This window comes from Urocitellus parryii, chromosome 9 (genome assembly GCF_045843805.1).
Source record: "Urocitellus parryii isolate mUroPar1 chromosome 9, mUroPar1.hap1, whole genome shotgun sequence".
Taxonomy (NCBI): Eukaryota; Metazoa; Chordata; class Mammalia; order Rodentia; family Sciuridae; genus Urocitellus; species Urocitellus parryii.
The window spans coordinates 35751475-35769272 of record NC_135539.1 but is presented as its reverse complement, the minus strand read 5'-3'; the positions used below and the strand labels follow the sequence as shown (position 1 = coordinate 35769272).

Here is a 17798-nt window from a genome sequence, read left to right as displayed (position 1 = left end):
GTCTGCTCTAGGTGGTAGCTCCAGCCCAAATTGTGCTTTGCAAGACTCAGTGGCGCCTCCCAAGTCACTGTCCCCCAGACCACCCATGCTGTCTGCTCTTTATTCTTGGTCTGAAGGAGCAGGGGGCTGCCCACAAAGTCACCAACAAGAACTGTCTCCTTCCCACCTCCTCCCATGAAGCTCGAAAAGCCAGAAAGTAGAGCTGAACAAAAAACATGCGTTTCACTTCCAAAGATGTTTCAGTTTGAGCATTTATTGGGCGCCAGGCATCGGCCAGGCACCATGGTGGGCGCCTGCAGGACACGCAGTCACATGATACCTCACAACAACCCTGTGAGGTAGGGGTCGTTCCTACATACAGTCCAGCCCCAGGGCTCAGCGCTCTCTGCCTCTGGCATTGCTAGGAAAGTGGCAGGATTGCGACTGAACCCAGTTCTTCCTGACTCCAGGTTTAATCCGACTCTTGGTTCCATTATTTTAGAAAATACAAAATATTTGGTCCCAATCTATGCGAATCCATGAAGTAAGTTCCTGGGTTTTGTTTCCAGTACCCACCCCTGTAATCTTTTCTAAAGTTTGGGAAGATATTTAAAAATTAACACTTGTGTGTGGTTCGGAGTCCAGTTGAGTCTGAGTGTTCTGAGGGTCAGAGCCCCTCACAGCTTGGCTCCTGGTGTGGTCCTGAGAGCTCCACTGACGACCTCCTCACTCCCATTTCCTCCTCTCCCCACCCTTTCTATCAGACCCAAGGCCTACAGAGACTTGGGGACTTCGTTTCATGATGGAGAAAAAGGGGCTCATGGAAATGAGGCAAAGGAAAATCAGAGAGCGGACAAGTCTCTCCCAGCAGTCAGCAGAAGATGTGAATCCTTTTTGTTCTGGAGAATCCCTGTCCTCCCTCTCTGGGGTGCACAGGCCAGATCCAACCCAGACAGGCAATGCGTTCTGTGCTCTGGGAGGAAAAGCACCTGCCAGCCCTGGTGGGGGTGGGGGGTCCCAGAACAGTGGAGCCAACTGAGGCCGAGACGGAAGTCCATTCCCAGCCTCTCCTAGGACTACCAATCCCAAAGAAAGGTGAAAGAAACTAGGTAAAGCAGACTGCAGGTCCCCAATCCCTACGAGCATAAAAGTCAACAGCAGGCACCAAATAATGGTGACATAGAGCCCAAAAGGCAGTTCTTTTTGGTTCCAGGAAACCCAGCTTAGGTTTCCAAATCAATCCTACACACCTTTGACAATCTCTTCCCATGAGCACTCACCCTGCCTCTAAAGGACAGAACCAATGGCTTGTCCTGGAGAGACCTTGAGAAACCCTCTAGGTGACCACGAGACTGGGTGCAGGGAAAGCCTGTCCTGCTAAGGCCCTTCTTGTTCTCCTGGCTAAGCAGCGGCCTGTCAGGTGCTGACACGCACTCATGACACCAGGCTGCACAGCTGGGAATCCCATTTTGTCAAGGGTCCAGGATAGACAGGCAAGGATTTTAAGGAAAAGTTCACCACATGCCCAACTCTCACCTCTTAATAAAATCACACTCTGTGTGACTGACCAACCAGCTCCCCCAGAGATTTCTGCTGCAGCCAGAACTGGCTCCGGGCCACTGGCATTTAGGATTTTGCCTCCCAGCTACCCACTCTGTAAACAGCTCCAGGAACACCAGGGGTGCTTGCCTTGAGTGGGTCAACGTGGCTGGCAGTTCCTGCCACGTTGTTCACCTAGCACCACCATGGCTCGACCGCCTTGAGATGGTGCCTCTGGTCCCTGCTGTCCTAAGACCTGGGCAGCTCCATAGGCTAGTGATGCAGTATTTCTGTGCTTTTACCTACATCCTTAATGCACCTCACTCCACAGGCCCTAAAACCATATTCCGTGCTGCCGACTCCACTTAAGTGCCTTCAAAATTTTAACTGCTCTGGGCCTCTGTTTGGAATGCAGAGTTTGAGGTATCTGAGGTTGTTTTAATTCTGTAAAAATGAAAAGGGAGGCTAGGCAAATGCTGCAGCTCGTGACCACAGCCTCTTACCACTCTGCTGAACGACTGCTGTGAAGGACTGAAACAGAAAAGGCACACGTCATCCTGGGCAAGGAGTGTCCACAGCCACCGCCTCCTGCCTCTAACGCACTTCTTTGAGGGGAAGACCCCTCTAACAATGAAGCCCAAATACAAGGACAACCAGATACCCACTGCATTTTATGTTTGTGCTTTCTTGGGCATGAGCAGCTACAAACTCTCCTTTAAAAAAAAAAAAAGTCACAGTTATTTGACAGGAGTAAAGGAGGAGAAGAGAGAATTTAATGACACATCTGAACTCACTTCCCGTGGCTCCAGGCAGCCCAGGCATGCTGTCAGGTCCACCTGCTGTCAGGAAGGAAGGTTTTAACATCAGAGAGAACCTCTCTCTCCTCCAGTATTCACAGAGAGAACAAGGTCAGAAACAAAGTCCACCATGGAGGAAATCCCAGAATGATCCAATTTGGAAAAAATTTAATTAATAAAATAAAGTGGAGGGAAATGGTCTAGGTGGGGCTGCAGGGCTAGAGGATTCCTGTCCAAGGCTGATGTTGGCCAGCACCCCAGTGGACCCCAGGTGGGCAGCGCTAGGACCTGTCTTGGCAGGAGCAGCCTCAACAACCAGAACCATTCTGCAGACATCACGCCTTCCTCGCTTGCCACGCCCATCGCTATGCACAGACAATAAACACCAGACAATTGCAGTTTGTTATAAAGTGGCTTCTAGCTCTCCTACGCCGGGCTTGGCACATCATGCATGCAAAGCAAGGAGATTTCGAGGGCTTCACCAAACAGTTAATTTTGGCAAAAAAAAAAAAAAGAAAGAAAAAAGAAACCAAAAAGCTAAAATTCATAAGCAGGATTAAAAGCCACTGAAGTGAAAACAGTGTATTTTCCCAACAGTTTGGAGTTAGACTATCACTACAACCACCCCGCCCTTTGTTTTTTTAAAAAGTCTCTGCCATCCTCCCTCAATTCAGGTCAAAGTTCATAGCAGCAATGCATAAAGTCCTCTGTAAAGCCTGTGTTCTCTGCTCCTAAGGTCAGAATTCACAGGTCAAGTTCAGTCAGTCCGAAGAATCATGGGAGGATGCTCACTGTCTTCATCCAGGCGCAGGGCACTGGCTTCGTCCTCAAGACATGCTCCACCCACGGCACCTAGGTCGTCTGAGTAGCCTACAAAGAGATAAGGAGGTCCAACTCAGTGGATTGGGACAAACTACAGACCCCACTGAAACCAACCAGAGACTGGGCTTTGGAAACTTTGCCATGTATCTGAAGTACATGTATCTGAATCTTAACTGCTTTTTTGAAGCTTTAGGCAGCTCAAAGATAAAGCTGCTTATTTTCCAAAATTCATCAATGTCCAAATAAGGCCTGCAAAGTGAGAGCTTCCAGAACAGCTGCAGATTTTCTCTACTGAATGGAGAGCAAAAATGATTCTCACACTGGTTACACAAGATGTTCAAAAACAATGCCGAGAGACATTCAGCGTTTTATGTAACTGAAAGGGCATTCCAAGGGGTTACAGTGAGCACGTATGACCTCATGTGTGAAAGAAGCCCCAGGTCTCCCACTTGAGTCCCCTTGGACTTTGAGGAAGTCAGCTCATACCGAGAGAAAGGGCCTTGCCAGTGACCTCAGCTGTCTGTTTGATGACTGACCAGCTGCTGCAGCCAGGGGGAGCCTTATATTTGGCCTGACATGTCCTTCCCATCTCTGCCCTTACAGGCCACTGATGCAAAGGAATCCATGTGAAATCTGCCAAGCGATCACCTAGGTGGGACAAGGATCCAGGACAAACACCTGGCAGTGCTCTCCTGAGGGGCTGCAAACTGGGGCATGACACATGTGCACCCAGAGTCACCTGGGCTCTGCTAGTTATTTTCTTTGCAAAAATGAAGAAAATAAATTCAATCTTGCCAGGACCTGGGAACACCAGTATACAAAAACTCGCCTAGCGAGGAACAAGCCTTCATTTTCCAGTTGGCAAGCAGGAAGCGGGCAACTCTGGGGAAAGCACAGTGTGCAAGAACCGACCCCTGCCCCCAAGGAACCACCGCACAAATTACCTTCTAGGTTTGCGTCCTGCCCCTTACCAAGTCTTGTTGGAGACGAGGGCACGTAGGCACCTTTTGCGGCTGCTGCGCCATACGTCTGAGTTACTAAGGGGCAGTCGTGGGAGGCAGAGTCTACAATTTCGCTGGTCGTCTCCATGCTGCCATCCAGCCTGGAGAAAAGGGAACGACCAGGACAAACTCAAAGCTTCCAGGATGGACGAGTGCGGTCACGGTACAGCTGGGCCTGAGGCGCCAGACCTGTAGCGAGGGGGCAGCAGGCCACTCGCTAGATGGAGCACCACGCATTCCTGATGCCATGGCGATTTTGAATACCCCCGCCCCACATTGGTGGATGTTTTACTGGATTTTTATATAGGGCGAGCATATTTAACTTTTAAGCCAGATGATCATCAACAGAATTCACGTTAAAAAAAAAATAATTTCTGCTAGGCACGGTAGGACACGCCTGTCATCCCAAGCTGAGGAAGGAGGATTTCAAATTTGAAGCCAGCCAGGGCAACTTAGAAAGACCGTGTCTCAAAATAAATAAACAAAACAAAACAAAATAAAACCAAAACCAAAACAAAACAAAAACCAAACCAAAACAAAACAAAACAAAAATAAAAGGGGGGGGGTTGGGGATGTAGCTCAAAAGTGGAGTGCCCCTGGTTCAATCCTAAATACCTCCCCCTGCCTCCAAATCCCACTTCTACCTGTCTGTAAATGTGTTACAATAACATTATTAGGATACTCTCCCAAAGGAAAACAGGAAATCTAACTGCACTCTCTCCCAGTTAATGGAGACAGGGCACGTAGGCATCCCATAGCAGATGCTAGGCATTTGTGACCCCATGTTGTGTGTGGCCTTTCTTGTTTTCAGACACAAAGTGCCCACACCCTTGAGAGGCCTACATGTCCAGTTTGCAAGCAAATGCAGCCGCTCCCCAGCAGGAGGTGCCCCAACCAGCAGCCATGACTCCCTACCCTGGAGCAAACCCGGGAACAGGAGCACCTCAGCAGGCAGCACAACCCAACATGCTGGAATCTGTGCTTCATGCCACTGGATTGGAGGAAACGTACAAACCTACTTGCCACTAGGGAGAGGTAGGCAGTGGCAGGTTGGAGCAGCCTCACCTGTGCTGTCGCATCAGGGCGCACTCGCCACCTTCCTGGGGGTCCAGGTTGTACATATACAAGTAGCCGTCAGAAGCTCCCACCAACAACCGAGGAATCTTCTGAATTCTAGTGAGAATAAAAATCAGTCCAATTCTAGGAGCATGATTCTCACAAAACACATCTCCAATTAGCTGCCTGCCCACCACACAGCACAGACCGGGCCTCCTGCACTTGAGCTGGCACCTATGCAGAAGAGGACCAAGACCATGCTGTCTTCCTGGGACTCAGCATGGCAGGGTCAAGCATGGCCTAAGGGTGAATGTGTAAAGAATCCAAGAAAGCAGCAGAACAGGATCAGGCCCTGGTTTCTGATTGTTAAGGGTGATGTTTTCTGATAGCTTTAGAGACTATGCTAGTCTGATAACAAGGATGGAAAATAATGTTTACAAGATTCACAGAGCTGTAGTCTGCTCCTGCTGAACTTTCTAAACAAGCCTTCCCATGAAGCCATGCTGCGGACAGTCCCAACATAACTCAGGAGAGTGTGCTTGAAGCTGTGCTCTGAAAGCCTCATGACACCTCCCACTGCGATGCTGCTGTTTTTATGATCCCAAAGGGCTGAGCACCAGCAAATCCCTACAGCATGACGTAATCAACACTAAACACTCAATGAAGATGGAAAAGAATAAATGTTTTTCGAACAGGAACCTCAGAGAAAGCCATTCAAGTTGTGTGTCTGCAGCAGAGCAGTCGGTGGCTCTTCCCTCTGTGCAGCTCCTGATGGAACCAAACCAAACAAAGGGCCACTCGCCACCTCTGCAGCTAGTAATGAGCACTGGGACACAGCGCCCTGTTGGGATGCACACACAGGCAGAGGGCCAGGGAGGCAGTGCCCATCCCCACTCACGTGGCTAATGAGCAGATGTTCTTATGGCCACAGAATGGCAGGCGGACGGTGGCAAAGGCTCTGCCCTGGTTGAACATTTCTGTCACTTGAGAGGGCAGGTAGCTGGTGGATGCCATGAGCACCTTCCCAAAGTAGCCAGTCCAGGTGGTGGGCTCCTCTGGAGGCCTGGAAGGAAACAGCACTAGACATGTGAGGCTGGTTCTGAGTCGGCCACGTCCCATTCACACACACAGCCTGAAACCAGAATGAGAAATCCTCCACTCTTCACAAAAAGGCTGTGGAAAATAAACTACGGCCCAGGCCTGGGGACGCTGAGGAGTGTCCTCAGGGGGGTCAGGGGCTGCTCAGTCAAGCAGGAGCAGCCACGTTATCTAATCAGGACCCCATCCTGGATCCTTGTAGCAGAGTGTCCAGAAACCTTCAGTGTGACCTCAAGTCACTTTCTTGTAGCCCATTTGGTGGCTGTTCATCTTATGTGTTTTCAAGGTGTCTTAAATACTCCTGTGACTCAGTCATAGTCCAGTAAACACTGCCATGAGTGGGGTTTATCCCCCCCAGGCTGGAATTGACCAGAGACGCTGAGAATTAAGACAGGGTCTTGCTAAGTTGCCAAGGTTGGCCTTGGACTTGTGATCCTCTTGCCTCAGCTTCCCCAGTCACCAGATTACAGAAGTGTAGACTAAACAAACAAAAACCCCTTCACGCACATTCACCACATCAATACAGAATTTAAGCCAACTGCTATAAAGACGGAAACCGCCCCCTCTCCTCCTGACCTCTGGGTATGTTAGAGACGTGGTGGTCATCCCAGAGGCAGTCTAATTCTAGCTGCTTTTGTCTACAAGGGTGTGGAGAGGGGACACAGGTACTTATCAGGTGATACCCATCTGGATCCTCAATCTGACCTCACTCTCCTGTGTGTTTTCCACATAATAATATCAGTGGGACAGGGACAACTTTTTGTACTGCTGGGCCTGGACTAGCAGATGCTGCCAAAAGCAGAATGGTTCTGTGCTACTTTCATCCAGTCAACAAGTGGGGACAGAGTGTTTTATATTTTTTAAAAAACAAATGAGGGATCTGGGGGTATAAGTCCGTGGTAGAGCGTGTGCTTAGCGGGCACGAGCCCAGGGTTCCATCCTCAGCACTGCCCTCCCAAAAAACACTCGGAAGAGAAAAACAAATGTTATCTATGTGACTCACTTTTCTTTCACAGTCTCGAGTTTGAAGATGTGCACCGTCTCAGTGTTGCTGGACGCAGAGAGGAACATGCCATCCATGCTGAAGGCCAACGAGCAGATGCTCACACACCTGGGGAGACAGCAAGCATGTGAGAGGTGGCAAGCCCGTGTCTCCAGGCGTTCCTAACTGAGGGATGGAGCAAAACCCCCATCATGGGCATACTGAGGTCACTGATGCCTTTTTATTTCTCTCCAGCAATTTCTCAAAACTTTGAAGGAAAAATGTAGCCAGCAAGAAAACATTCTTTTAATACATCCTTAAACAGTCCATTTTCTTTGTGAATACAAACAATGAAGGGAATCAGGATTGTATTAAACATTTTTAGCTGAATTAGGATAAATCTGTAACACTGAAGTTAGTAAAAGAAAACGCAATTTAAAATTACGATTTTTAACACTCCAGCAAAAAAAAAAAAAAAAAAAAAAAAAACCCAAAAAACCTCAAAACATTAAATAAAAAATAGGAATTTTCTCATAACCTTAGAAATAAAGTTACTGTTACCCCTGAATAATTTTAAGGGGTGGATTTTCTACAATTCTTCACATTCATGGAGTGCTTACAATGTAACTGGCATCATACTTAAGCTCTGGGGGGTGAACAAAGCAGAAATGGTCTCTACCTACAGGGCTGGCAACAAATGGGAGGGGAGAGGTGGACAGTCAGTCTGCTACCAGCAAGGACACAGAATGCACTCATTAGAGTGGATGGGCTGGAGAGGTACAGCAGTGCAGCTGCTCATGTAAGGGGCAAAGAAAGGCCACCTTGAAAGAGGGGGACCCCAGCTCAGATCCAAGGGTTCACACAAGTCAGCCATTACAGGGAGCAGCACGTGCAAGACCCCCAACCCCTGGAAGAGAGAGATTCGCTCCACTGAGAACCTAAATAAGCAGCAAGGCTGGAAAAGGGGAATGTGAGGGACAGTGAGAGAAAGGTAAGGGAGGATGGGGGGCGAGATCCTGGAAGGCCCGTGGGCTCCATAGGAGTGTGCTGAATGCTCCAGGAGCAGGAGGGCAGTCAAGGTTTTAGGTGAATGGTGGCTGGATTATATTCATATCAGCAGCCAAACCCGGAGTGAATGGGGTCTAGGTGATGTGAACCAGGGGTGGGATCACATGGGGGAAGGAAAGACTTAGGGGGAGGAGTGATAGGCAGGAGCTGTCTGGATGCGTGAGATGGGAGAGAGGAGGAAAGGCTGGGCCCTGGGGATCATCTGGACCATTTACCATGACATGGAATTTGAGGAATGTGAGCAGACGGGCACATTCTGGCCTGCTGCCTGACATGCAGGGGAAACAGGTCCATTTCAGGAGAGGCTGGGCTCCATGTCCAGACTTGGGTTCAGCAGCACACGATGGCAAAGCTTAGGGAGGGGGTGGGGTTTATAGCATGGGTGGGAAAAAGCTCCACTAGAAACTAGACATAGGGAAATGAGGCAGGATCACACAGAGAAACATCTAGAAAGGTGTGATGTGAGGAAGACTAAGGGAAATGAGGGGCAGACAACCAAGGAAGTAGTTCCTAGCACTGGAATTTGGGCTTTGCCTTTCAAAAGGGGAACAGTGAGTCTGTTCCATGGGTGGGGGCATTCTGAGGAGAGGGAAGTGACTGCAGACTACCCAGGTCCCCAGAGACATGCGGCCTGGAGTGCAGTCAGGAACTACTGAACACTGAACATGGCTCCTGGTCACTGGGAAGCCCTGGGGAGGCTGGTACCATTTACCACATTCCCACCAGAGAGGGAGAAATGGGGACCCAGGGGCTAGGTAATGCTGCCCAAACCAGCTGTGGCAATGGCCAAACGACCTGAGTAGGATGCTAGGCTCCCACAGGTGGAGGGGTGCACCTGCTTCCGAAGCAGCTACAGGGAGGGAGCACCAAGTGCATGGCCTGGTGGGACAGCCAAGGGACTCCAAACACAATGACTCAGGGGTTTTAGAAGAGCCAAGGCCACCTGCTGTGGGGAAGAAGAGCTGGGCATGAGGGCTCTGAAGGCTGAGAACAGTAGGTGAGTAGGTGAGGCTGCTGTCCAGCACCTTGGAACAGGATGGGTGGCCACAGGCCCCAGGCCCTTCCTGGCATTCTAGTTTTTCCAAGCCCTCAGGCTCTCTGGTTCTCATTCTCCATTAGGTGGGTCATAGACACACGGACACCTAGTCTGCTTCCACAATAATGTTCTTTACGGTCCACAAAGAGACTGACCTCCATATCTGAACTGCTGATCCAGGTGGGTAGAAAATTCTTCCATATTTAACTGGAATTTCTCTGATGTTTAAGTTTACACCTGTTTGGTCAATGATGACAGAAACTGAAATCCATGAAACCTCCAGAGTTGACTTGGAGGATTTATATATTTTACCTTTTAACTCCTCTCCGGAACTCAAAGAGTTTTTGTCCCTCTGGAATGGAAAACACCCTAATCACAGTCCCCTGGGATAGGGAAAGAAAAACAGAAAAAAGAATTTTAGCTGGGTTAAAAATAGTCTTTTTCTATTTCTTACACACAAGACTACAAGTGAACCTTGTGGTCCATTTTCAGCAACAGCTCTGTGTGGGCCAGGAGGGAGCCTTGATGCCCTCTCCGCTGCACCCGAGTTCCCAGGGGGCCTATACACACCACTGTCACATTTTCTGCTATAAGCATATCAGAAATTCTCCTGTTTTATTTCTCATCACACATTTCCTACTTTATTACTATTATATACACTAATAACCCTGAAGCCAAACATGGAGTATTAATAGTCATTTAAAGTTTGAACTATTAGAGGGCTGGGGATGTGGCTCAAGTGGTAGCGTGCTCGCCTGGCATGCGTGCAGCCCGGGTTTGATCCTCAGCACCACATACAAACAAAGATGTTGTGTCCGCCGAAAACTAAAAAAAATAAATATTAAAAAATTCTTTCTCTCTCTCTCTTTAAAAATAAAAAAAATAAATAAAGTTTGAACTATTAGAAATAAAACCTTAGAGCCAGGGCTTGCACATGGGGAAGCACTGCTTAAATCCAAGGGCTGATGAGGGTCCAGCACCCAATGAGCAACTTTCCTGCCACTCTGAATTACAGATCAAAACAACTCATTAGCTGGAAATCTTATTTAATTTCTTTAAAAGGAAAAGCCCAGATTTAGAAAATGGTAAGACTTACATTAAAAGTCTTCCTAAGAATACAAACAAACAAACAAACAAAAACCAAACCTCAAATACTTGGTGAGCTACAGCATTTCTCTGCTTCAAAATGAAATATGTAAATAGTTGTGAGAACAGTAGAAAGAGAGCCAAGGAAAGAGGAATAAGCAGGTGGCTACTGAACCAATGCTACAGAGTGATGGCACGAAATGGCGTAAAGAGAAACACTGCTGGGACAGAACAGACACCTTCACACAGGTGGCATTTCAAATTTGTGGGGTAGGAAGAATTATTCACCCTCCCATCTCATATCAGACAAACTTTAGAAGGTTCAGATTATTCAATATGATAATTGTTAAGGATATCTCACATGCTCATGAACAGTTTAAAAAAAAATCTGCAGGTGTTTACATAACTTCTGGTCCATCTACTCAAGGGGATGCCATGCCACCATCAGCACTCAGGTAACAGGTTCATTTGAGAAAAGGTTACTTAACATATGCATTCACTCTAGATGCAAGGATACCAGCTGGGTTTGTAATTCTTGAAAATTAGAGGGATAAAATGGTTTATGCACACGTAAAAAAAATTAATAAAGGCAAAGCCTTTGTCCTTTTGTCCATCACACCCTAAAACTTTTGAGGTGTGTGTGTATATATGTTTGTACTAGGAACCCAGGAGTGCTTTATCACTGAGCTACTTCACAAAATCTTTCATTTATTTATTTATTTTATTTGTAGATGGACACGATATCTCTTATTTTTTTTCTATGTGGTGCTGAGGATTGAACCTGGTGCCTTACACATGTGAGGCAAGCACTGAACTACTGAGCTACAACCCCAGCCCCATGAACCCTTTTTACTTTTTTTTTTTGAGACAGAGTCTCACTAAGTTGCTGAGCTGGTCTTAAACTTGTGATCCTCCTGCCTCAGTCTCCTTTGTGGATGGGATTGGAGGCACACACCATTGGTCACACTTAATTTTTGATGGCATATCTGGCTGTTATAATAGTGACAAGGTGTTGAGACCATGCAATAGAAAGTTCCTTGAAAGCAAGATTAAGTCACATGTCTCTGGAACACAGGAGGGTTGGGAAGGCCTAGCTGTTCTTGGCCCACAGACAAGAGGAATCTGTCTAATCACAAACAAAGCCTTTGTTTTATATTTATATGTGTGTTGTGTTATTCTATTATCACTAGTCTTGAAATTCTAAACTATGATAAGATTCTGGCTGATCAATGGATAACAATTTCATTTTTACACTCCCAAGGGAGAAGAAAAAGAGAGTGATGTTGGGACAGCCTTGCAAAATTTTAGAAGCAAAATCAGGAGTAAAGCTCAACCTCTCCTCTGCTCAGCTGGTCAAGCCCTGGGCACATTAACTTCTGTGAGCCCTTGGTATAAAATGAGAAATATTTACCTTGCTGAGGTGAGGGGATCAAACAGGTAATGAATTAATGAAAAAAAAAATCCATGAGAAGTTTGAGGAGAAAGAATTCAGAAGAAAAAATGCCTTGTTTCTGAACTGCTGCTCAGAGAGACAGGAAAGCAAATTCATCTCTACGAGGCAGACAGGAGGACAAGCATTGAGGCAAAGAGGAACAACAAAGGGACAAGAGGCTGCAGGGTAAACCAGAAAGAGAATGAGGAGGTGGAGTTAGAGGGGCTGAAGGCCACAGCTTGCCACTATGACCTATGCACAGATGGGCTTTAGAAAGGCCACACCTGTTGTCGTTAGTCCTGCTCAAAATAAAGCTATTTCTTAACCATACTTGTCTGTCCCCCCTGCAGCAGCCAGGACCACTGGGTCAGGCTGTGTTCTGATCACTACTGACTTGCTAGCTCATGGGACTGATGTGCAACAAGTATCTTTGGTTACAGACTCTAACCCACCTACCAGCTATGCAAAGGCTTTGGAGGAATGGTGTGGCTATAAACTTTGCTTCTGAAGACAAGGGAATTCTCATGACATTTTCTACATGAATATAGAAAGTCTCTGATCTGATTCTTATGAGAAGGACAGTTTTGTTTTGGGAGGGGGGGACTGGGGATTGAGTCCAGGGGTGCTTTACCACTACATTCCCAGCCCTTTTTATTTTGAGAAAGGGTCTCCCTAAGTTGCTTAAGGCCTTGCTAAGTTGCTGAGGCTAGTCTCAAACTTGTGAACCTCCTGTCTCAGCCTCCCAAGTCACTGTGATTAAAGGAGAGCACCACTGTGCCTGACATGAGACAAGATGGTTTTGAAGGCAGTACATGTGCTCACAAGTGCACTCTTCAGGAAATGTCTGAATCTTGTCTTAGAGCTCATAATGGGTTGGAAATACAGATTTTGATCACAAAGCAACATTAGTCATGAGCTCTTGTGAGGCAATCACTGGCTTTATCCCTTTAGAGTAGAACTGGGGAGGGTATAAATGATGGGGTAAAATCCTTTCTAGAAATTTATTTCCCAGCTCCATAGAGATGTATTAGATACACTCTATCATCTAGTAATATACTGTGGACTAAAAACCATAAGTGTTATGTAGAACCAGCCATTCCTACTAACCTACCTACCTCTACTGTGTTTGTCATTAGTCTGATGAGACAGGTCTTTGAATCCGATTACAAAGCATCTGTGAATGCATTTTGGTTGGAATTGTATTCATTCAATAAAGTATTTATTCAGTGCTAAGTGTACTAGACCCTGTTGCAAAGTCCCAGCAGGCAACAGGGTTAAGCCCCAGTAAAAATCCATACTGAACATGTCTTAAATGAAGTTTGAAAGTCAAATAAATTACATGTTCACTTAAAAAAAAATAGGCACAGGAATGGTGGCATATCCTACAGTCCCAGCTACTGGAGATGCTGAGGCAGGAGAATCACTTGAATCTAGGAGATGGAGGCCAGTCTGGCCAACAAAGTGAGAATTCATCTCAAAAGAAAGAAAAAACAAAAATCAAACAATCCCAGTGCCCCCTGACCCAGTTAACCCAAAACAGTAACAAACCCCCCCAAACCCCAAAAGGCTGTATCCTTATAACCCAGCAATATTACTGGAATCATTTTTTGGGGGGTACAGAGGATTGAACTCAGGGGCACTTGACCACTGAGCCATAACCCCAGCCCTATTTTGTATTTTATTAGAAACAGGATCTTGCTGAGTTACTTAGCGCTTTGCTGTTGCTGAGGCTGTCTTTGGACTCTTTGATCTTCCTGCCTCAGTCTCGCAAGCTGCTGTATTATAGGCGTGCACCCCTGCACCTGGTTATTACTGGAATCTTTTAATATTAAAAATACACATAAAAGGGGCTGGGGCTGTAGCTCAGTGGTAGAGCACTTGCCTAGCATGTGTGAGGCACTGGGTTTGATTCTCAGCACCACATATAAATAAAAGTCCATCAACAACTTAAAAAAAAAAAGATGCTAATGGATTGTATTACAAAAATACACATAAAATATTATACATGACTTGAGGCTAAGGTCGTGGCTCAGTGATAGACCACTTGCCTAGCATGTGAGATGCACAAGGTTCGATCTCAACACCACATATAAACACATAAAGATCCATTGACAAGTAAATATATAATATATACATACAAAATACATGATTTAAATATACTATTACTTATAATAGCAACATATTAGAAACAATGTCCCCCAAAGGGTGATGTTTAAGTAAATCAAATACTGTACAGCCACTAAAAGTGTTTGAAATGCATTCGGATCAACCAGATAACAGAATTGTGTCTGATTTTTTATACTTTTCATTATTTTCCAAGTTCTCTACCATAGGATATATTAGTTGCTTAATTTGAAGACCCTGGGGTAAGCATCTTCATGGCACATTATTTTCTACCACAAATGTATTAACACTCTTGTCAGACAGTGGCAGAGGGTTAAGGTTTGAATCTTAAATGTGTTCCAAAGGCCATGTATTGAAGGCTTGGTCACCAGCTAATGGTGGTGGTGGGAGATGGTGAAACTTTAGAAGGTGGGGCCTAGTGTGAGGAAGTTAGAACACTGGGAATCTTAAAGGGGACACTGTGACCCTGGCCCCATCTTCTCTCTGCTTCCTGGCCTCCAGGAAGGGAGCAGTTATTCTCTACCACAGGTTCTGTTACAGGCTTCCTGCCATGATGTTCTGCCAACACCTCAGCCAAGAACAGACTGAAACCTCTGAAATTCCTTTCCTCCTCGTAAGTTATTTATCTCAGATATGTTGTCACAGTGATAGAAAGTTGCCTAACACTGTGTATGTCACTTACTTCGCAGAAGCACACTGACAGCTGACTACCGGGTTGTTAGTACCTTGTTTTTCTGTGAGTTGGTTGATATGAAGACATGTTTGAAAACTGGCTGTGTGAAAATAACTGAAGGCCTACTGAACCTTCAAGCTGGTTTTCTACCTGCTGCAGCAGACATACCTTCTCAGAAGCCGTGGCAAGTTTGGTTCCACTTGCGTCAAAAGCCAGTGCTGCTAAAGGGCTGTCATGAGCTGGGATCATATTTGCAGCTCTCTGAAAAGGGGAAACCAATTAAACTTGACTGCCATGTGCCGAGAGCCCCTGCCCCTGGGCTATCACTTGGCCATCAGGCAGAAATGCCAATGGCTATCACCAAACCACCATTATGGTCAACACAAATACCAAGTCCCCTTGACTATCTGGGGATGGGACCTTCAGAAACACTGCTCAGACTTCCACAAAACAGAATAATTCATCCACAAGTTCCCTACGTTCCTTCAGACATGCACACTGCCAGGAGCTCAGCACCTGTGAGAGCACAGGGGCAGGTTTAATAAATCCTGCTTTACCATAAGGGTAGAGAGTGAAGACTGCTGCTGTGCTGATGGGGTCCGGAGGCCGAACATGCCAGGGCACGCACGTTTAGGAAAAGACACATTTTAAAGGGTTATCCAAGCACAAAAGGAACCTCACCAAGTTAATGGTGTCGAAGACCTGAACCTCTCCGATGGTTGCACTCCCTGGATATGCCAAGTAGCAATTGTCGTTGTTTATTGACAGTGCACACAAGCCTGTGAGTGATGCAGATAACAAATGCAGGTCAAATCTGAGAGTTCCTTCTTGGTTATCAGATATAATTTAGCATTTACTAAACATTAGACTTGGCATTTTAGAAATAAAAATTAGTTCTGATAAACCTAATAGATCTTTTAAAAGTTCTATACCCCCATGCCACCATCTTGATACCAGTATTATATACAGATTAAAGCATTGGTTGAAAATGATCAGTAACCTCAGAATTGAAAGTTAATCAAACCAATGAGCTTATACAGTCACAAGACTGTATAATGTAGCCTGGTTTAAGATGGATACTTTTTAAACCTGTCCCATCTGTGCAACCTATAAAGAGAAAAAAAAAATCTGCCTCATGAACATTAAACTATCTTTTAAAGGCAAAATGAGAAAAATAGGATTCTTTCCTCACAAAGCAATTTACCTGCAGGGTTTGGGGGGGTCTCCCTGATAGTGTGCAGAACCTTCATGTCCCGAATGTTGTGTATATATAGAGACTCTTCCAGGCACACGATGAGCCTCTAGAAAAACCAGAGAAAACCAAATGTGAAGAAACACCCAGAACCCATTTAACCGACTCTTGAACTAACTCATTTAACTGACTCTTGAACTAAGATACTCTCAATTCCTTCTAGAACACGATGTAGACTGAGGCCTGAAACTCAGAGAATACAGTTGGCTTTCCACCACCAGTCAGGTGGTGCCTAGAGTCAACTTTCTGGGAATCCTAATGGAGGTGATTTGGTTTAAGATCACAAACTGATGAACTACAGCTAAGTGAAGCGAGCTTTAGAGAGATTTGGCAAAGGCATTGCTTTAAAAAAACAATTCTGAATGAGGCATGGGAAAGACAAAAATAAAAGCCTAAAGACTTTTAAAAAATATAAATTTCATTCAAGGTGAAGGTAACATTTTTATGTCTTCAGTTACAAAATGTTCAAGATATTGATATAATATCTAATATCTATATAATATATAATTTCCTAGTTTAACCAATTTTTGTCAGTTAATTATTTTATCCAGTCACATGTTAAAATCTAGCTACTAGTTATGAAGCGCATTCTGTAACTAGCTGCTGAGCAGCTTTCCCTGCAGAGCACACAGGCTGCTGTAAACGAAAAATGCTGAGCATTTTATGGCCTATGCTGCTTTCTTAAGAACTAACATTTAAAAAGCAAAAGAAGGTAATAGGTAAATAAAGACTATGACATCTCTGGCTAAACAAGGGTGTATGTCATAAATGGGACAGTCTGAGCAAAGCTGGTGAAATGAGCGCACACAGCAGTGCGTCTGGTGGAGTGAAGATGCGTGCATACAACATGGGCGGAGGGCCACGGGCCTTGAGCTGCGTACTCTGCTCCAGACCATGCTGGAAGCACTCTTGCGGTTCTGACTCTCTCACCTGCCTGTTGAGCTTCACAGCCAGGATGGTGTTAGAGTAGCTGTAGTTGCAGATCTCGGTCCCCTTCTTAAAGTGGCAAACCTTTAGCTTCCTGGGAGCCTTGAGACTGACGATGGCCACCAGGCTGCTTGAGAACAATCTCTCTACGATACACACATCTTCAGTGTCAGCTGCCATCAGGAAAGAAACAAACACATAGATGTGTATTTCTCCAAGTAAACAGGCAAAACCTGCTCTTAAACAAATGCACAGCGAAGTGGCATGTGAGGTAGAGCCGCACAAGACAGTGGGGGTGGGTGGAATGGCGTTCTGATCATCTGGAGCCAGGGAAATGTTGTCACTATACGTGAGGGCCATGCCCCTATGTGAAAATTCACACAAAAGGCAAATTACAGAATTATTTAAAAGCATTCTGTTGCTGGATTTCAATGGTGTGACTTAAATACACACTTGTTAGTTTAGAAAACCAAACTATAAGATCAACTGAAAGAGGGCCCACCTCATTAAGACATAAACCATAGAGGATTTTTCTTTTCTTTTTTTCATATGGAGGACTCAACTCAGGGGTGTGGTACAGCTACCACAGAGCTACATTTCTAGCACTTTTTAAATTCTTTTAAATATTTTGTTTTAGTTTTAGGTGGACACAAGTCTTTATTTTTATGTGGTGCTGAGGGTCAAACCCAGTGCCTCACCCGTGCTAGGCGAGCGTTCTACCACTGAGCCACAACCCCAGCCTCCCTAACCCTTTTTATTTTGAGACAAGGTCTCATTAGTTGGCATCAAAATTGCAATCTTCCTGACTCAGCCTCCTGAGTTGCTGTGATTAGAGGAATGTGTCAATGTGCCTGGCTTACGGATGGCTGTTAACTTAAAATGGTTTATCTTATGTTTTTCAACTTTACAATGGTGCAAAAGTGACC

The 17798-nt window shown here is 45.6% G+C and overlaps 1 protein-coding gene across 6 annotated transcripts in view; it reads right to left on the bottom strand.

Moving 5' to 3' along the window:
- Positions 1-699: 699 nt before the first annotated feature.
- Wipi2 (WD repeat domain, phosphoinositide interacting 2) overlaps positions 700-17798 on the bottom strand; it is a 34316-nt gene continuing 17217 nt past the window's right edge. For 2 of the 6 annotated variants that reach the window (XM_026407195.2, XM_026407197.2), the window contains 10 exons: positions 16876-17045; positions 15898-15994; positions 15375-15472; positions 14862-14954; positions 9691-9761; positions 7296-7403; positions 6093-6257; positions 5204-5311; positions 4082-4239; positions 700-3185 (listed from right to left, as the gene is read on the bottom strand). In XM_026407195.2, coding sequence (XP_026262980.1) covers positions 3073-3185; positions 4082-4239; positions 5204-5311; positions 6093-6257; positions 7296-7403; positions 9691-9761; positions 14862-14954; positions 15375-15472; positions 15898-15994; positions 16876-17045 — 1181 coding nt within the window. In that variant the 3' untranslated portion in view covers positions 700-3072. Of the gene's footprint in view, positions 3186-3217; positions 3786-4081; positions 4240-5203; positions 5312-6092; positions 6258-7295; positions 7404-9690; positions 9762-14861; positions 14955-15374; positions 15473-15897; positions 15995-16875; positions 17046-17798 lie in introns of those variants that run through there. The other 4 variants (XM_026407196.2, XM_026407198.2, XM_077802584.1 and 1 more) reach the window with 3 other exon arrangements.